This window comes from Ranitomeya imitator, chromosome 9 (genome assembly GCF_032444005.1).
Source record: "Ranitomeya imitator isolate aRanImi1 chromosome 9, aRanImi1.pri, whole genome shotgun sequence".
In the NCBI taxonomy this organism is placed as follows: domain Eukaryota; kingdom Metazoa; phylum Chordata; class Amphibia; order Anura; family Dendrobatidae; genus Ranitomeya; species Ranitomeya imitator.
Genome location: NC_091290.1, coordinates 62,598,724 through 62,620,663, shown reverse-complemented (window position 1 = coordinate 62,620,663; position 21,940 = coordinate 62,598,724). Strand labels below are relative to the sequence as shown.

Sequence of the window (21,940 nt, the reverse complement as noted above, 5' to 3'; positions counted from 1 at the left end):
GATGAACTTCCCTTTCTCTCTACTAAATTTAATTTATTTTTTAATTACTTCTGTGTTCAACTATTACCATGGTGGAAGATATCAAACTGCATTCCTGTGATTACCTACTTCCCTGCTGAAAAATCACAGTTTTCAATACAAATATAAAAAAAAAAAACTGACTGTCACATCCAAACATAAATCGGGTCTGAACAGGTGCTTACCTAGAGTCGCCAACTCATATACAATGAAACAGATAAGGCAGCACTCAGTAACGCCATAACATGCAAACATAAAATATGAAAAGTGAATTGCATTACTGCACTAGAAATATGAAAAATTGAGAATACTTAGTGCATAAATTGGCCAATTCATGTGTACCTGGCAGCCACGTTAAGGCAATTCTCATTGCCAGGACCTAATGCCAATCCTCTCTCTTTGAAGTCTATATCTCTGTGGAGGGGTAGAATCCTAAGACTGAGGGGCAGAGTGCTCAGTCAGAAGGGTAATACAAATATAAAAAAACTGACCGTCTCATACAAATATATATCAGATCTGAACAGGTGCTGCTTACCTAGAGTCACTAACTCATATACAATGAAACAGATAAGGCAGCACTCTGTAGCACTATAGCTTGCAAGCATAAAATATGAAAATTGAATTGCCTTACTGCACTAGAAATATGAAGAATTGAGAATGCTCAGCGCATAAATTGGCCAATTCATGTGTACCTGGCAGCCACGTTAAGGCGATTTTCATTGCCAGGACCTTTTGCCAATCCTCTCTTAGACATTTTTAACTTTTCTGCTGTTTATATTAGCCTTCTGATTGAGCACTCTGCCCCTCAGCCTTAGGTGTTTTTAATTTTAACAGGATTCTACCCCTCCACAGAGATATTTACTTCAGTCCAAGAGGGGATTCACAATAGGCTCCCATAGAAATGTAGACTGTCTAAGAGAGGATTGGCATTAGGTCCTGGCAACGAGAATCGTCAGGTACACATGAATTGGCCAATTTATTCGCTAAGCATTCTCAATTTTCCATATTTCTAGTGCAGTAATGCAATTCAATTTTCATATTTTATGTTTGCATGCTATAGCATTACAGAGTAATGTCTTATCTGTTTCATTTCACAGTTTTCCATATTGTCTCTTCCCATGCAGATTCACATATGTGCGCCCACAAGTTGTCACTCCTTAAGATTGTACAGGTCATTATTTTATGTAAATACTTGTCTGGAAAGTTATTGCCTTACATTCATATTGTTGCACCTCTATGCTTGCACATACACATGGAGTCGTCATACTTTAGTGACATTGGAACACTTTTTGCCAGCAATTTCATTATGATATGCAGGAAACTGCGTTATGAGCAACTGGCCCATCTCATGTGATTCAGGTGTTCAGATCAAGACCAAATTGGTATAAAGCTTGAGATTAGCTTTAGAAAAAAAAATAAATATGGTCCAATTTTTCAATAATTACTATTAGATATACATATTTGTTTGCACTGAGCAAAATTGAGGCCATACAGTATGTATAAAAGGTCCAGCAAATCACTTCAACTACATCAAATAACTGGACTCAAACAGTCAATGGTATGCCCACCTAAACTTCCCATTCTCCACCTGGTAAGTTGTAATTTCAGTTTTGTTCACACCTACGAGAGAGGGTTTGAGGGGAGGGAGTAACATTAAAAGGATTCTCCCGCTATCCACTTGCAAACAAAAAAATGTAAAAGGCAGAGGGAATTGGATAACATATTAAAAAAAGCTACAGTCACCATTTACAACACAGGAAGGTCTAATGCAGGTCACTTCAGCAATGAAAACCAAAGCTGCCTGTGCTAAACTCACTGCGATAGAACCAGTAAGTATGTCTTTTATTATCATTGTTATCGTTATTGTTATTATTACTACTACAGCATACGTTCTATGCCTTTTGAAAACACTTATGTAACCCATTTAAAATAAAAAAAAATAGCATAATCTTTAGTACCCTTCCACCAGAACAATACTTTCATTATTCACTCAAAGCTGTTCATTTTGGAAAGGAAATGGTTAAACAACTTATTAATCAGCATGAACAAAGATTAACGATATGCGAATTATAATTTTCACTAGAGTGTAATAAACTAATTTTGCTCTCAGCTGTCAAAAGAAAAGATCAGTGCACTCACCTCCTCAGCACGAAGTCCACAAATCTTGTTTCCCGACAATAGTTTGTTTTTCAAGCTTTTGTTCTGGAAATGAAACAAATCTGTTTAGTTGGTAAAAAATGTGACACGTTTCCATTGTTGTACAATATCCTATAGATTTTTAGATTTTGCATCAAGGCCAAAATCAAACTTCAATATGTAATGTTGGATTTGCTTTTAGTGAGCTGTGGATAAAATTACCGGTATATGTCTGAAGTGGTTTATTTATTTTTACAGAACACACCTTTTGTCAATCTGATCCTCATGGGAGGGGTTTGTGTGGATGGGCATGAAGCTGTTGACATTTATCTTGATTGGTATAATTGATCTTTCATATCAAATTGAATACAACTGGGGAATCTGGGCAGCATAAGGATGGGGTATACTTGTTACAATTCTAGTTATTCACCCACACATTGCGAGAAGTGAGAAGGATAGTCCAGAGGAGGCCATATCCTTGGCGCAACCTATGTTGTCAAAACAGTGCATAAGAGGTAAGGGGGTCCACTTTCATCTTCAAATTTGCAAGCCTGCTCTTTCACAGACCCAAAGAAGGGCCCATACACTGTTCTTGCATGGGTTCTCTTTTCTGGCTGCGTCCATCATTAGGATAGATGAGAAGAAATGCAGACTACTGTGGGAGCTGTTGCTTTCTAACACCGTGCATGAATTTGTATTCCTTTCTTGGAAAACGACATCTCTCAGGAGTGATATACAGTAATTACATCATTTCATGGTCCTGTCTTTTGTCATATAATATAATGACTAGATAAGGCACAAGAATACAGCAGCCTCTACAGTATGAGAACGAAGACATATGTAAATATTGAATATATGACATTTGCATTGCATTACTGTTATATAGAATATACTTATTAAGAGTACTTAGCACACAACTTGGCCAATCCATTAGAACCTATCAGTCATGACAAGGCGTACCTTTCCCTAGCAAGACCCTAAAACTAATATTTATGAAACATACCTCTTCCAAATTAAAAACCTACAAATTTGATAGGTAGGTAGGATCTAGCACTAATTTAAAACAGCCTTAGGCTGAAAGGAGGAGTGCTCTGTCAAATATAGAGGCAGCAATCATTTCTAATAATAGACTACAAAATCAAGAACAGACCAACATCCCCTCATAGAATAAAGCAATTGTGAACAAGTGAAAGCTGCTATGATTGTATAATATTATTTATTTTTTATAGAGAAGGAAGGAGTCACAATCCATCCTGCAGTGTTTAGGACGAGTTTTATGCTACGTAATATGAATGCAGACATTTAAAAAAAACAACCTACTAGTTGTCCCTTAGACACAAATATACAATGACAAGTATTCATCAATTTTTCAATAATGTTTTTTTTATGTCTTAGTTTTCTTTATTTCCTAGAAAACATCCTTAAATGACCCAAAATATTCATTTGAATATGGGAATCATGTTTGTAAAAGGATAAGGTTGAGCAGCAGAGGGTTAAAAGAATGAAACTCATATAATAAGCGAAATGGGAGATTTAATTTGAGCTAGGAAATTTCCATCAATTTACCCTCAGTCTTTAGACTAATTCATTAACATTGTAAATCAGGATACATTGTGTAAAAAATAAATTAATTTGCTACATTGACAAATTGACCTTTTAGTACTGCAGTCATAACACAAATATACATTCATTTAACTTCCATTATACCCATAAAAGAAAGTATTAAAACCCACTCAAATATTAAAGATGAACTTGAAATGATCATTTCGCAATGTGCTTATGATTAATAAAGAATGGAAAAATACTGCTCATAATAGTTACTGAAAGACCACTATCATGATTCATAAATACAATAAGAAAATGTGAACTTCAATGACAAAAATAGTTACTTGAAAAATTTATCAAAGTAAAAGAATGGCAATGCAAATAATCTACAGTGAAACTGTTTACATATTTTCCTAAGTACTAGAATTAAAGGGCTTGTCCCCAAATCCAGTGCTGAGTCACTGGCACTACTCCAAGTGTCAATTATTCTGTGTCGGTGATAGTTCCGGTCCCACGGCTAGAACAGCTGACCTAGGTTACTCTATGTGATTCTATTGTTCCTAATCTTCCTGTGTAGGGTCTGCCTAGTTTCCCTGTGCCCCTGCCCTACACCTCTGTGTATGCTTGGCTCCCACGTGTATGACTGCTCGTTTCTTGACCTGTTTCTCCATCCTCTGATTTGGTACTGCTCCATCTTCTCAGGCTTCTGACCCCTTTGCTTGCCCCTGACTTGGTCTCCATCTCCTCCTTGTGTCACTATGCTTCCGGCTGGCTCTCAACCCCCTGGCTTGTCACTCACCATGGTCTCATCATTCCCTCTTGTTTGCCACTCACGACCGCAGGTCTCCATTGCCTGGACTGCATCCGGCACCTCTCATGTCCTCGGTCCAGGTCCCGGGTAACTGGTGTTCTCCTCACCGGCTTGGTAACACCACATATTTGCAGTGTCGGCCCTGCTTTCCAGCAGATCCTAAGGTTTTGCCTCCTGCGCCGCAGCACTGCCTAGTGGTCACTGCAGTATCGCGTCCTGAGTGACACGACACAGTGCCACTGAGCTCACTGATTGGCTGCCACACTTCTGATGTGATGTTAGTGCCACAAAAAATATGGGAAGCATGTGCAGTACCAAAGACTCAGCGCTGGACCCAGAAATGAAGAATAAAGAGCACTTTGTTGTTTTATAACAATCTGCAGTCTCAGATGAAGATTTTTCGAAAGAGGTAAACTATTTTAAATAATAAAAGACTTCATTCAAATGGTGCAGAAATTTCAGTAAGGAATGCGTATTGCTCGTAGTAAAAATATGCTTGGCATGAGTTCTTAAAAATTCCATACAATGTTTCTAAGTGATAATAAATCAAACTAGTACTACATGTTTGCTAGCATGTCATTTGACTAAGTCAAGTGGTTAAAGAGGTCAAATACAAATGGATGTAAAAGACCAGTTTAAATGAGGTAGTTAATACATTAAGACTAGGTTACACATTGCAATAACTCTTACATCCACAAAGCATATTGGCAAAATGAACAATGGAAAATACACAAATGTACATAGGAGTAAGTAGAGTTCATTAGAGGAGACTTAATGATCTCGATAATTACAGTAGGCGCAACACCATAAGCACTGTTACATTGACTGCAGTTGTTAATGTAGACAATACAATGAGTAAGGTTCTATAAGAAGATATTATATATATATATATATATATATATACTGTGTATATATATATATAAATATATATATACAGTGGGGCAAAAAAAGTATTTAGTCAGTCAGCAATAGTGCAAGTTCCACCACTTAAAAAGATGAGAGGCGTCTGTAATTTACATCATAGGTAGACCTCAACTATGGGAGACAAACTGAGAAAAAAAAATCCAGAAAATCACATTGTCTGTTTTTTTAACATTTTATTTGCATATTATGGTGGAAAATAAGTATTTGGTCAGAAACAAACAATCAAGATTTCTGGCTCTCACAGACCTGTAACTTCATCTTTAACCCCTCTGTGACCTTAGACGTACTATCCCGTCGAGGTGCCCTGGGCTTATCTGACCCTGGACGGGATAGTACGTCATAGCCGATCGGCCGCGCTCACGGGGGGAGCGCGGCCGATCGCGGCCGGGTGTCAGCTGCTTATCGCAGCTGACATCCGGCACTATGTGCCAGGAGCGGTCACGGACCGCCCCCGGCACATTAACCCCTGGCACACCGCGATCAAAGATGATCGCGATGTGCCGGCGGTGCAGGGAAGCACCGCGCAGGGAGGGGGCTCCCTGCGGGCTTCCCTGAGCCCCCCACAGCAACGCGATGTGATCGCGTTGCTGTGAGGGTCTCCTCACCTCCCTCCCTGCTCGAGCCCCGGATCCAAGATGGCCGCGGATCCGGGTCCTGCAGGGAGGGAGGTGGCTTCACAGAGCCTGCTTAGAGCAGGCACTGTGAAGGCTGCAGCGCTGCATGTCAGATCAGTGATCTGACAGAGTGCTGTGCAAACTGTCAGATCACTGATCTGTGATGTCCCCCCCTGGGACAAAGTAAAAAAGTAAAAAAAAATTTTTCCAAATGTGTAAAAAAAATAAAAAAAAATATTCCAAAATAATGAAAAAAAAAAAAAAAAATATTATTCCCATAAATACATTTCTTCATCTAAATAAAAAAAAAAAAACAATAAAAGTACACATATTTAGTATCGCCGCGTCCGTAACGACCCGACCTATAAAACTGTCCCACTAGTTAACCCCTTCAGTAAACACCGTAAGAAAAAAAAAAAAAAAACGAGGCAAAAAACAACGCTTTATTATCATACCGCCGAACAAAAAGTGGAATAACACGCGATCAAAAGGACAGATATAAATAACCATGGTACCGCTGAAAGCGTCATATTGTCCCGCAAAAAAAGAGCCGCCATACAGCATCATCAGCAAAAAAATAAAAAAGTTATAGTCCTGAGAATAAAGCGATGCAAAAATAATTATTTTTTCTGTAAAATAGTTTTTATCGTATAAAAGCACCAAACCATAAAAAAATGATATAAATGAGGTATCGCTGTAATCGTACTGACCCGAAGAATAAAACTGATTTATCAATTTTACCAAACGCAGAACGGTATAAACGCCTCCCCCAATAGAAATTCATGAATAGCTGGCTTTTGGTCATTCTTCCTCACAAACATCGGAATAAAAAGCGATAAAAAAATGTCACGTGCCCAAAAATGTTTTCAATAAAAACGTCAACTCGTCCCGCAAAAAACAAGACCTCACATGACTCTGTGGACCAAAATATGGAAAAATTATAGCTCTCAAAATGTGGTATTGCAAAAAATATTTTTTGCAATAAAAAGGGTCTTTCAGTGTGTGACGGCTGCCAATCATAAAAATCCGCTAAAAAACCCGCTATAAAAGTAAATCAAACCCCCCTTCATCACCCCCTTAGTTAGGGAAAAATAAAAAAAAATGTATTTATTTCCATTTTCCCATTAGGGCTAGGGTTAGGGCTAGGATTAGGGTTAGGGTTAGGGTTAGGGCTAGGGCTAGGGTTAGGGCTAGGGTTAGGGCTAGGGTTAGGGCTAGGGTTAGGGCTAGGGCTAGGGTTAGGGCTAGGGTTAGGGCTAGGGTTAGGGCTAGGGTTAGGGTTAGGGCTAGGGTTAGGGCTAGGGTTAGGGCTAGGGTTAGGGCTAGGGTTAGGGTTAGGGCTAGGGTTAGGGCTAGGGTTAGGGCTAGGGTTAGGGTTAGGGTTAGGGCTAGGGCTAGGGTTAGGGCTAGGGTTAGGGTTAGGGTTGGGGCTACAGTTAGGGTTGGGGCTAAAGTTAGGGTTAGGGTTTAGATTACATTTACAGTTGGGAATAGGGTTGGGATTAGGGTTAGGGGTGTGTCAGGGTTAGAGGTGTGGTTAGGGTTACCGTTGGAATTAGGGTTAGGGGTGTGTTTAGATTAGGGTTTCAGTTATAATTGGGGGGTTTCCACTGTTTCGGCACATCAGGGGCTCTCCAAACACGACATGGCGTCCGATCTCAATTCCAGCCAATTCTGCGTTGAAAAAGTAAAACAGTGCTCCTTCCCTTCCGAGCTCTCCTGTGTGCCCAAACAGGGGTTTACCCCAACATATGGGGTATCAGCGTACTCAGGACAAATTGGACAACAACTTTTGTGGACCAATTTCTCCTGTTACCCTTGGGAAAATACAAAACTGGGGGCTAAAAAATAATTTTTGTGGGAAAACAAAAAGATTTTTTATTTTCACGGCTCTGCGTTATAAACTGTAGTGAAACACTTGGGGGTTCAAAGTTCTCACAACACATCTAGATAAGTTCATTGAGGGGTCTAGTTTCCAATATGGGGTCACTTGTGGGGGGTTTCTACTGTTTAGGTACATTAGGGGCTCTGCAAACGCAATGTGACGCCTGCAGACCAATCCATCTAAGTCTGCATTCCAAATGATGCTCCTTCCCTTCCGAGCCCTCCCATGCGCCCAAACGGTGGTTCCCCCCCACATATCGGGTATCAGCGTACTCAGGACAAATTGGACAACAACATTTAGGGTCCAATTTCTCCTGCTAACCTTGGAAAAATACAAAACTGGGGGCTAAAATATAATTTTTGTGGAAAAAAAAATATTTTTTATTTGCACGGCTCTGCGTTATAAACTGTAGTGAAATACTTGGGGGTTCAAAGCTCTCACAACACATCAAGATGAGTTCCTTAGGGGGTCTACTTTCCAAAATGGTGTCACTTGTGGGGGGTTTCTACTGTTTAGGTACATTAGGGGCTCTGCAAACGCAATGTGACGCCTGCAAACCATTCCATCTAAGTCTGCATTCCAAATGGCGCTCCTTCCCTTCCGAACCCTCCCATGCGCCCAAACGGTGGTTCCCCCCCCACATATGGGGTATCAGCGTACTCAGGACAAATTGGACAACAACTTTTGGGGTCCAATTTCTCCTGTTACCCTAGGGAAAATACAAAACTGGGGGCTAAAAAATAATTTTTGTGGGAAAAAAATTTTGTTTTATTTTTATGGCTCTGCATTATAAACTTCTGTGAAGCCCTTGGTGGGTCAAAGTGCTCACCACACCTCTAGATAAGTTCCTTAGGGGGTCTACTTTCCAAAATGGTGTCACTTGTGGGGGGTTTCAATGTTTAGGCACATCAGTGGCTCTCCAAACGCAACATGGCGTCCCATCTCAATTCCTGTCAATTTTGCATTGAAAAGTCAAACGGCGCTCCTTCCCTTCCGAGCTCTCCCATGCGCCCAAACAGTGGTTTACTGCCACATATGGGGTATCAGCGTACTCGGGACAAATTGGACAACAACTTTTGAGGTCCAATTTCTTCTCTTACCCTTGGAAAAATAAAAAATTGGGGGCAAAAATATAATTTTTGTGAAAAAATATGATTTTTTATTTTTACGGTTCTGCATTATAAACTTCTGTGAAGCACTTGGTGGGTCAAAGTGCTCACCACACCTCTAGATAAGTTCCTTAGGGGGTCTACTTTCCAAAATGGTGTCACTTGTGGGGGGTTTCAATGTTTAGGCACATCAGTGGCTCTCCAAACGCAACATGGCGTCCCATCTCAATTTCTGTCAATTTTGCATTGAAAAGTCAAACTGCGCTCCTTCCCTTCCGAGCTCTCCCATGCGCCCAAACAGTGGTTTACTGCCACATATGGGGTATCAGCGTACTCAGGACAAATTGGACAACAACTTTTGTGGTCCAATTTCTTCTCTTACCCTTGGAAAAATAAAAAATTGGGGGCAAAAATATAATTTTTGTGAAAAAATATGATTTTTTATTTTTACGGTTCTGCATTATAAACTTCTGTGAAGCACTTGGTGGGTCAAAGTGCTCACCACACATCCAGATAAGTTCCTTAGGGGGTCTACTTTCCAAAATGGTGTCACTTGTGGGGGGTTTCAATGTTTAGGCACATCAGTGGCTCTCCAAACGCAACATGGCGTCCCATCTCAATTCCTGTCAATTTTGCATTGAAAAGTCAAATAGCGCTCCTTCCCTTCCGAGCTCTCCCATGCGCCCAAACAGTGGTTTACTGCCACATATGGGGTATCAGCGTACTCAGGACAAATTGGACAACAACTTTTTGGGTCCAATTTCTCCTGTTACCCTTGGTAAAATAAAACAAATTGGAGCTGAAGTAAATTTTTTGTGTAAAAAAGTTAAATGTTCATTTTTATTTAAACATTCCAAAAATTCCTATTAAACACCTGAAGGGTTAATAAACTTCTTGAATGTGGTTTTGAGCACCTTGAGGGGTGCAGTTTTTAGAATGGTGTCACACTTGGGCATTTTCTATCATATAGACCCCTCAAAATGACTTTAAATGAGACGTGGTCCCTAAAAAAAAATGGTGTTGTAAAAATGAGAAATTGCTGGTCAACTTTTAACCCTTATAACTCCCTAACAAAAAAAAAAATTGGTTCCAAAATTATGCTGATGTAAAGAAGACATGTGGGAAATGTTACTTATTAAGTATTTTGTGTGACATATCTCTGTGATTTAATTGCATAAAAATTCAAAGTTTGAAAATTGCGAAATTTTCAAAATTTTCGCCAAATTTCCGTTTTTTTCACAAATAAACGCAGGTACTATCAAAGAAATTTTACCACTATCATGAAGTACAATATGTCACGAGAAAACAATGTCAGAATCACCAGGATCCGTTGAAGTGTTTCGGAGTTATAACCTCATAAAGGGACAGTGGTCAGAATTGTAAAAATTGGCCTGGTCATTAACGTGCAAACCACCCTTGGGGGTAAAGGGGTTAAGAGTCTCCTCTTTCCTCCACTCATTACCTGTAGTAATGGCACCTGTTTAAACTTGTTATCAGTATAAAAAGACACCTGTGCACACCCTCAAACAGTCTGACTCCAAACTCCACTATGGTGAAGACCAAAGAGCTGTCAAAGGACACCAGAAACAAAATTGTAGCCCTGCACCAGGCTGGGAGGACTGAATCTGCAATAGCCAACCAGCTTGGAGTGAAGAAATCAACAGTGGGAGCAATAATTAGAAAATGGAAGACATACAAGACCACTGATAATCTCCCTCGATCTGGGGCTCCACGCAAAATCCCACCCCGTGGGGTCAGAATGATCACAAGAACGTTGAGCAAAAATCCCAGAACCACGCGGGGGGACCTAGTGAATGAACTGCAGAGAGCTGGGACCAATGTAACAAGGCCTACCATAAATAACACACTACGCCACCATGGACTCAGATCCTGCAGTGCCAGACGTGTCCCACTGCTTAAGCCAGTACATGTCTGGGCCCGTCTGAAGTTTGCTAGAGAGCATTTGGATGATCCAGAGGAGTATTGGGAGAATGTCCTATGGTCTGATGAAACCAAACTGGAACTGTTTGGTAGAAACACAACTTGTCGTGTTTGGAGGAAAAAGAATACTGAGTTGCATCCATCAAACACCATACCTACTGTAAAGCATGGTGGTGGAAACATCATGCTTTGGGGCTGTTTCTCTGCAAAGGGGCCAGGACGACTGATCCGGGTACATGAAAGAATGAATGGGGCCATGTATCGTGAGATTTTGAGTGCAAACCTCCTTCCATCAGCAAGGGCATTGAAGATGAAACGTGGCTGGGTCTTTCAACATGACAATGATCCAAAGCACACCACCAGGGCAACGAAGGAGTGGCTTCGTAAGAAGCATTTCAAGGTCCTGGAGTGGCCTAGCCAGTCTCCAGATCTCAACCCTATAGAAAACCTTTGGAGGGAGTTGAAAGTCCGTGTTGCCAAGCGAAAAGCCAAAAATATCACTGCTCTAGAGGAGATCTGCATGGAGGAATGGGCCAACATACCAACAACAGTGTGTGGCAACCTTGTGAAGACTTACAGATAATGTTTGACCTCTGTCATTGCCAACAAAGGAAATATTACTAAGTATTGAGATGAAATTTTGTTTCTGACCAAATACTTATTTTCCACCATAATATGCAAATAAAATGTTAAAAAAACAGACAATGTGATTTTCTGGATTTTTTTTTCTCAGTTTGTCTCCCATAGTTGAGGTCTACCTATGATGTAAATTACAGACGCCTCTCATCTTTTTAAGTGGTGGAACTTGCACTATTGCTGACTGACTAAATACTTTTTTGCCCCACTGTATATATATATACACATACTCAAAGTATAAAAAAACACCAAGCAAATGCATCATCGAAATGTATATTTTGGTGTCCGTCCTAATTAAAGATGCGTATGTGTGTTCAAATACTTACCGATTGCTGTCTTCTCCAGTCTCCAGAGTTGTTACAGTAACACACGACCAATCCTACTTCTTCAAACAGAGAAAGATCAGTGTAATCCTATAGAGTCTCAGAATAAAGCTCCATAGACTTACAGTGAGAAAGCAATTTTCAAACACATACCCCTGTATGAGCCGGATAATTTGTTCTTAGGTCATGTGGGCCAGAAGGGGATTGGGACGGCACTGGAAACCAGGGAAGATGGCAATCGATAAGCATTGTAATACACTGTTACGGTTGGCGGATTGCACTAAATAAAAATAAATAATAAAGTGCAATCACAACCCGGGGTCCACTTTGCAGAGATGAATAATTGCTGGTAGTGAACAATAGTGGGACAAAACAGCAAGCGATCAACTTAAACGTATTGTGTTAAATGTCACACAGTGTGACCAGAACTCAGAGAACCCAGCTCCATTACTGCACAGAGAGGTACTGTAAAAAGTAAGCAATTTACTAAACCCACTTAAATGGGTACTAGCACGTGGGTTAAGCTTGCTCTCCAAGGAGATTGTACTAACCAGACTTGGGTAATAAAGCAAATGCTGAGTCAAGGAAGAGAACACAGGGGACGCTAGGTGTACAACCCTGTCGCTTTCCTAGAGAAGTATAGCCTAAGGATTGGACTTTTTGTAACTCAACTGTGCTAACCGCCCACATGAAGGAGACAGATGCTAAGCCAAGGAAAGTTACCCAGTCCAAACCCTACCCGACTACGTGGGCACTGTCAGAGACTAACGTGACACACTCAAATGTGAAGACAGAGTGGTAGAGTATCCACTCACATAACCACACATAAATGATACTAGCGAGACAACTGCCAATATTTCCACCAGTGCCTCTGGAAAATTGTTAGTCGACTGTTACCCCTACTTTTATACCATATATGTGATTGCTAACTGTGAGACTGAGATGAGAGGGCACCATTTGGATTTTGGAGCTCAATATTCACTAGATTTTTTACTAATGGAGGTGGAGCCATATTGCTTTACCAGAACCTTTGTGCACCAGTAATGTGGAAAACCTCTTTTTTGAAGCTAACAAATCTGAATAGGGACTTTATTGAGGTGTAGAACATTTTTTAACATTTTTAAAGCTAAGTGCACAATTATCCTCTGATCTATGCCTAGTTCTTGCATCAGGAATTTCATCCTCTCTAAAAAAAAATGAGATCAAGTTGAAGCATCGAATGGAACCACACACTACAAGGAGATATAAATAGTGTCAATTTGTAGTTCATCTGGCTTCTGTTACAGCAGTTTCCATTTTAGCCACATACCACTAGGGTCAAACACACTTTTGTGCACTAAAAAGATGCACAGGCCAAACAAAGCCCAATGTGACTCCATCTGCCTCATTAAGGGGAAATATTCTGTTGGGTGTTTTGATGAAATCAAGATTGTTTATCATGTAAATGGAAACCCAAGGTAAGTGCTCAGAGGAAAGCACAGGATAAACGTGAATAAAGCCTTCTACTGATTTTTGCAAGGCAGATTGAACAAATAAACAAAAGTTCAAGAATTGTTAAATTTTTTCTAAACAAGTCACAGTGAGGTATAAATGATAAGACAAATTTATTCTTTGCGTCACTATTAGAGAAGAGCGGATCTTTTGAAATGCAAATTCACCATATTCAACTCCCTGTTAGGGTTTGGCGGAAGCACCACATATAAATTTAAAGCGTAATAGGTGCGTTCGCAATTCGGGGTTCCCTGTGCAGGAGTAAAACCCGCTGCTAGTAACTGATGGTACTATATGGCGGTATAAGTGATCTCTGTTACTTCACAGAGTCACTTAAGACAAGAGAACGCTGTGCCCTGCTAACCTCTCAGAGGTACACAGCTACCAAATAGAGCGAACAGTGGTCATGCAGTCAGAATAGCACACGCAAAATTCTTCACCGGAGGTGCCGGTATTCTAGGGGCTTATTTCAGCTGGGACCTGAATCCAATCATACAAAATTGCTCACCGGAGGTGCCGGTATTCTAGGGGCTTATTTCAGCCAAACCCTGAAACCACATACACATGACCACACTGGCGCAGAACACACAACTTAGTTGATGCTAGCGTATGGCCGTGCGGCCAGGCGAACCTTTTATAGCTGCAGCAACTACAGGACATTCCTAGAGGACCAATGGGAGCTGCTACAGTACCTGAGCCACTTCAGGACCTACCTAGAGGACCAATGGGAGCTGTTAAAGTACCTGAGCATGTGACCCTTTGTTAGGAGTCGAGTTTCCTCTGCTGCACAGGGGGAATCTCGATCCGTCTCCGCTGCGGTCTCCCATTCTCCTCCAGCCGCAGTGGAGTCTGCTCAGCAGGGACGTCGATCCCAGCGTCTCGCTCAGTCTGACTCTGTGAGAAGAGTTACTGCTGCTTCTCCAGCTTCTGCCTTTAAAGCCAATACTGGTCAGCAGCGAGCGGACTTCTCTGGGACTAAGTCCTTATCTGCACACACTGAGCATGCCCAGGGCAAGATCTCCCGTTGGAGATCGAGGGTCATGTGCTCAGGCTCTGCGGCACATTCCATTGGTCCTCTTGGCAGGTCTTGGAAGGGCAAAAGTTCTGTGGCCACTTCCTGTGCTGCAACTATATAAACTGCGCATGACCGCACGGCCATGCGCTAGTATTGTCTCATAATGTTATATGTGTGTGTGTAGATGAATGTATGTCGATGGATGAAAGCTCCTAAATATCCCTCCCTAGAGTTGTTGTCTGCTCGCGGATGTTGGTAGCTATCTAGCGCCCGACTAATCATCTGCACGATACACACATTACAGCATCCTCTTGCTGTGTCCGCCTGTACGGCGCCGTGCGCTTGCCTAGCGCTTTCCATACCCAAGCCAGTGTGGTTGGTGGCGTCCGTCAGTGCGGCATTGCTCGCACTCCTGTGCATTTATATATTTATATTTAGTTTCCTTTCACACCCAGTTGCGGTGTAGTGCCAGCGAGGGTCTAATCGGACTTCAATCCCTGTTGGGGTTAAGTACGCTGACTACTCGCTCGCGCTTTAGGTGCGGTACCGCGATCCTGTGACACAACAGGATTGCTCCCTTCACGCTGGGTGAGGTTGAACCCACGTGTATATACTTTAGTGTACCGCCACATAGTCTGTATTTACTAGCAGCAGGTTTTCACCTGTACGGTGGACCCCGGACTGCGAACACATCTATATCACCTTTCTTGGTGCGTTCCGCCAGTCCTAACACCCTTGACCTCCAATGAGAGGACTTACCCTGGGCATACTCAGAAGGGGAAAAGCTGGACTTAGTCCCAGAGACGTCTGCCCACCGCTGACCAATACTGGCTACAATGGCTAAGCCTGGAAAGGCAGCAGTAACCATTTGCACTGTATCAGGCTGAGCCAGATGCTGGGACCGACATCTCTGCTGAACAGGCTCCACTGCGGCTGGAGAGGAATGGGAGACCGCAGCGGAGATGGTTCGTGATTCCCCTTGTGCAGAGGTGGGGACTTGACCCCTAACACTCCCCCCTCCAAATTTTGATTTATGATGAATAAATTTGTGCAACTTGTAATTGCTTGGAAAATACATGTGGTGGAGAGGAGAGAGAAAACCCTGCTAACCAAAAGAGCTTGCTTTTACAGGCACGAGATAGAGAATCCTGATGGTCAGAAGAGCTTATGCTTTACAAGAGAAAGAGAGAGGGGACCCTGCTAGGCATAAGAGCTAACATTCAACAGTTGGGGGGACCATGCTTGCCATGAGGGTTTATTCACACATTAGTATTTGTGAAAAACTTACAGAGAAAAACTATAATTGAAAGATTGACACCTTTTAGGTGATTTGGAGACACTCCTGGGTTGGATATAGAATACTGACAGATGTACAGAGATATTGATCAAAAAATACTGATAGAAATACTGTTCAAAAATATTGATGAGTGAATTAAACCTAAGAGCTTACACACTATGTGAGAGACGGTTACCCATTGACTCTTTAGATGGGAAATGACTGCCATACACACTGTGCTCCACTTGGAACTACTGATATGTGATGACGGAGGTACTAGCCACCACTGTACAATGCATGATAATCAATGCAATATCATTGCTGCAAAGCATTATGGGGAGGCCTGTGCGACAATGCAAAATTATATTTCACCAATGCTGGTAATGGTGCCTGGCAATTTTTTTTTTTGTGAACCACGAAATCTTCATATTTGTGTGCAACTTAGAATTTCAGTAAATTAGACTCAAAGTCAATTTAGTCAGTATGATTGTTTTGTTAAATTTAGCTATATTGGCACACTAAAAATGATTTTTTTATCACAATTTTTCTTTTGTCAACATATTATGAATGCCATAATGTGAAGAAAGAAACAGGGGGTCAGCAGGTGCCCTAGTCCGCTAGCCAAAACCGCATGGACCAGGAATCATCCCACTGAATGCCCCCTCTCCTTTTACGCTGGGCAAAATACTACTCATACAACAGAGTAAAACAGTGTGGCAATATTGAACCACCAACAAACAATAATATATAGAACAGTTGCAGCAAATACCCCAAGATGGTGCAAATTACAGAGTCTCGCCCATTTGTTGAATCGCCTAGATAAGACTATATTTGACTTCAGAGCTTCCAGGGCCAACTATCCCAACCTCTGGCAAGCATAAAGAGGAGGTAACGACAAGCTGACAGTCCATTGAGGTACAAGGCCAGGTGATTGGAGGGTCACAACCTTGCGTCTCTGAATATCTCCATGGAGTCAAGTGACCAGTGGGTCTCAATCCTGGCCCTCCCAAACGTATCCAGGGTGCTCAGGTTCAGTGGGTTCAAATGCTTACTATCCCATGTGTTCAGTATCCTTAGGTTCAGTGATGGTCAAAGGAGTAAATCTGTATTATTTCAGCCTGGGTCATGTTCCCCTAAGCTGACACCCTGTAGAATGTCAAATTTGTGCCCCTCGTGATGGAGCCATGACATATTGCCTGCTGTATTGTAAAGGGTCTCTGGTTATTTTTGGATCTTTGGATCTCGTGGATGACTTGGTCATTTGGATGTATCATGTTACAGAGTCATATCCTCTTTTAATTGTTCACAACTGTTCTTCAAGACATTATTCACAAGTCAAGAGGAAGGGGAGCGTGATGAGATTAAACTCGCTTTGATTGGTTATTTAGTTTTTCCTTCAGTGTTTTCAAATCAACAAACTGCATGGCCTGGTATAAAGTGCAATCAACATATCAGGAAACATCATTGTTCAGTGACTCTGCATCCCTATTTTGCAAAGATAACAGTACAATACACTTTAGTACTTGATTTAAGAGGTAAGTAACAACCATTCATCAATCTATAAAAATCAATTTAGCCTACAAGAAGAGTCAACATTTCAGACTCTTGACCAACCAAGGAAAGAAACACATGAATTCAAAAGTCATCATATAGATAACAGTTTATGCCTCCTGGTTACTGAAAATAGACATCTGGATAATTAAGATAAAATGCTGTGTCGTCACATAACTTTTTTACTTTTAGTCCAACAGAGATTTATGAGGGCTTGTATTTGATAAAAAAAATGTTATTTCTTTCAGTGATGCCATTGCTAGCTACTTTTGACTTTTTTTATTGATATTTATTTATTGATGAGAAAGATACATTTTTGGAAAATTTTTATTAATTCTTTTTTTACTATATTCACTGTATGGGATAAAAAATGAGACAGTTTTACAGATTGGTCATTCCATTTGCAGTGATTTTTTTTTGTATATCTTTGTTTCATCAGAAAAGCTGCATTTTTAGGTGCAAAACAGTTTATCGTTATTTTTCCAAGCCTTTATTGTAGTTTATTTTCATTTTTTAATAATTATTACTGAATTTTATTGTTAAATTTTGCATTATGGTATTTGAGTATTTTTCATTTTGTTCACTGGTCTCCAATGCTGGGGTACTAGTTTCACACTGACACAGCTTATAGCAGGACCTAACAGGCCACCATACCCCACATCTATTACTTTGCCTAGTGCTACCGTAGCAATTATTAGAACCCACAAATTGGTAGGGTTACAGAGGGAGTCCTCTCCTTCTGTCATCCATCTAGATGCAAAATTAGCCTTTTCTGAGGGTTTTTGTGAGTTTTTGTCAGTGAAATCTATGGTAATTCTTTATTTCAGTAGGCAATATTTTCCGAGCGTATAAAGCATAGTATTATATTGTTCTTTGTGGGGGGTTTTTTGCACCAAATATTAAAAAGAAAGTTCTCGCACATTAGCTAGTGTAACCTTGAGTATACTACTTTTATAGACAACATATGGTAAATGTTTATATGAAAAACCCATCCATAGAAAACATTAAGCACAAATCAGCATTTTAGAATATTTTTTTATTTGAAATTCTCTCATGGACAAAATTCTATAAACACATTTACCATATGCTCTCTATAAAAACAGTATACACAAGGTTATAACAGCCAATCTGTGAAACATTCCAATGTTCTAATGTTATTTAGCATTTTGAAGATAACCTACTGTAGAATTTACTTTTGAGAACTTCATAATTGGAGAGCATGTGCTCATTAAAGGGATGTTAAACTACTACAGCACAGAATTACTATGTGGCACAAGGGACTACTTGCTGAAAGTTCTTGGCCCAAAGTAGTCTCCACAGCATTTAGTCTATATTTCAGTCTAAATTTTAAAGTTTTTTGCAGACTTCTGAATCCCGAGAATGTGAAGTGCACACACTGTCAGGATTCACCGGCAATGGTGGTGACTTGCATACCACCAGCCATTTTCTTTTTAGCCAGGCCTGGCTTCTTTCAATAGAAGTGCATTGAAAAAAGCAATGCTTGTCTAGTCAGCAAGTGACTGCATAAATGCAAATCGCATGCTTGCGGTCATGTGACTATCTCCTGTCACCGGCAATAATATTGCATCCTGATAAGTTGTGCACTGCATATTGCAAAGATTCAAAAGTTTTCAGCCACATATGGAGACTGCAGACTTTGTTTATCAAAAGACCGGACTACCCTTTAAACTGCTTAATGACTTATGAGGTACATTTTTGTCATAGTGATGTGTGAAGCCAGCTCAGGAGCTTTTCTTCGTCCACACCATGCAAATGATCTTTCCATATTTTCGATTGTAAAATTCAATAAAAATATCGAAAAAATTCCTTCACAAACACTGACTACATAGGCTTTTTCTTGCATTATACATTGGTGCATTTGCGTGAACTTTGGGTTATGATTTTGATACTATTACATTGATTAGAAATCATCATAGAACAGAAGCAGAGAAAGGGTGTTCCTTTCATACTTTATTCGAGACGGTTCTCTAGTGTTTTGCAGTGATGTTCCTTGGCTGATAGAAAAATGTAACATTGACTACAATGTGAGAGTCACTTCATTGTTTCATCCAAAAAAAAGTGTGAAAGTTGTGGTACTGCACAATGGCAGCAAGTATACTTCAGTGCCTGTAGATGTATAGACAAAAACTGGAATGACAAAAAGCGCTGTCGAGTCTTATCCGGATTACTATGGAAAAAGCAAAATGGTATTGGCTCACCTGAGGGATTGTGAAAGTTACAACCCCTTTATTAGCTTTTAACCCCTTTCTGCCATCAGACAGAATAGTACGCCCGATGGCAGAACCCACACTTTGATGCAGGCTCCAGCGGTGAGCCCACATCAAAGCCAGGACATGTCAGCTGTTTTGAATAGTTGACATGTGCCTGCAATAGGCGCGGGCAGAATCATGATCCACCCACACCTATTGACTAGTTAAATGCCACTGTCCTACTCTGACAGCGCCATTTAATAAGTACTTACGGCCATTGGACCAGAAATGCACGCATTGCTGACTCCCGTCATGTGATCGGGAGTCAGCGATGCATCGGTATGACAACCAGAGGTCTCCTGAAGACCTCTATGGCTGTTGATGCCAGACTGCTGTGAGCACCACCCTGTAATTCAGCTAAATAGGAGCGATCTGGTGATCGCTGCTATGTAGCAGAGCTGATCAGGCTATGCCAACTTCTAGCCTTCCATGGAGGCTATTGAAGCATGGCTAAAGTAAAAAAATTTTTAACAAATATGAAAAAAATAAAAAATATAAAAGTTCAAATCACCCCCCTTTCGCCCCATTCAAAATAAAACAATAAAAAAAACCTACACATATTTGGTATCACCGTGTTCAGAAATGCCTGATCTATCAATAAAAAAAGGATTAACCTGATTGTTAAACAGCGTAACGATAAAAAATCAAAACGCCAGATTTACGCTATTATTGGTCACCGCGACATTGCATTAAAATGCAATAACAGGTGATCAAAAGAACATATCTGCACCAAAATGATATGATTAAAAATGTCAGCTCAGCACGCAAAAAATAAACCCTCACCCAACCTGAGATCACGAAAAATGGAGACGCTATGGGTCTCGGAAAATTACGCTTTTTATTTTTTGCAAAGTTTGGAATTTTTTTTACCACTTAGATAAAAAATAACCTAGAAAAGTTTGGCCTCTGATCTCATAATGACCTGGAGAATCACAATGGCAGGTCAGTTTTAGCATTTAGTGAACCTAGCAAAAAAGCCAAACAAAAAACAAGTGTAGGATTGCACTTTTTTTGCTATTTCACAAGTCATGTTTTTTAGTCTTTAATTGGAAGTTGGGGCAGAGCCACTAATATATGACAAAAAAACAATGTGAACATCCCCTTCGAAAAATGGCAGGAATTTTGTTTCAAGTTAAGCCTTGTTCATTTAAATTTTTAGCAAAGCAATAGCAGATACAGTTAGGTCCATATATATTTGGACAGAGACAACATTTTTCAAATTTTGGTTATAAACATTACCACAATGAATTTTAAACAAAACAATTCAGATGCAGTTGAAGTTCAGACTTTCAGCTTTCATTTGAGTGTATCCACATTAAAATTGGATGAAGGGTTTAGGAGTTTCAGCTCCTTAACATGTGCCACCCTGTTTTTAAAGGGACCAAAAGTATTTGGACAACTTCAATCATTTTAAATAAAATGTTCATTTTTAGTACTTGGTTGAAAACCCTTTGTTGGCAATGACTGCCTGAAGTCTTGAACTCATGGACATCACCAGATGCTGTGTTTCCTCCTTTTTGATGCTCTGCCAGGCCTTCACTGCGGTGGTTTTCATTTGCTGTTTGTTTGTGGGCCTTTCTGTCTGAAGTTTAGTCTTTAGCAAGTGAAATGCTGCTCAATTGGGTTGAGATCAGGTGACTGACTTGGCCATTCAAGAATATTCCACTTCTTTGCTTTAATAAACTCCTGGGTTGCTTTGGCTTTATGTTTTGGGTCATTTTCCATCTGTAGTATGAAACGACAACCAATCAGTTTGGCTGCATTTGGCTGGATCTGAGCACACAGCTGTACCACGCCCTCGCCATACTTTTCTCTTTCCATCATTCTGGTAGAGGTTCATCTTGGTTTCATCCGTCCAAAGAATGTTCTTCCAGAACTGTGCTGGCTTTTTTAGATGTTTTTTAGCAAAGTCCAGTCTAGCCTTTTTATTCTTGAATCTTATGAGTGGCTTGCACCGTGCAGTGAACCCTCTGTATTTACTTTCATGCAGTCTTCTCTTTAAGGTAGATTTGGATATTGATACGCCGACCTCCTGGAGAGTGTTGTTCACTTGATTGGCTGTTTTGAAGGGGTTTCTCTTCACCATGGAGATTATTCTGTGATCATCCACCACTGTTGTCTTCCGTGGGCGCCCAGGTCTTTTTGCATTGATGAGTTCACCAGTGCTTTCTTTCTTTCAGGATGTACAAAACTGTAGATTTTGCCACTCTTAATATTGTAACAAGTTCTCGGATGGTTTTTTTTCTGTTTTTGCAGCTTAAGGATGGCTTGTTTCACCTGCATGACCGCATGTTTACTTCACAGCAAAGCCTTCCAAATGCAAGCACCTCACCGCAAATCAACTCCAGGCCTTTTATCTGCTTAATTGAGAATGACATAACGAAGGGATTGCCCA

The 21,940-nt window shown here is 40.6% G+C and overlaps 1 protein-coding gene across 2 annotated transcripts in view; it reads right to left on the bottom strand.

Annotated features, from left to right (window-relative positions):
- The window catches only part of LUZP2 (leucine zipper protein 2), a 1,110,632-nt gene that overhangs the window by 353,661 nt on the left and 735,031 nt on the right, over positions 1 to 21,940 (bottom strand). For both annotated transcript variants that reach the window (XM_069738799.1, XM_069738800.1), the window contains exon 6: positions 2,158 to 2,220. In XM_069738799.1, coding sequence (XP_069594900.1) covers positions 2,158 to 2,220 — 63 coding nt within the window. The remainder of the gene's footprint in view (positions 1 to 2,157; positions 2,221 to 21,940) is intronic.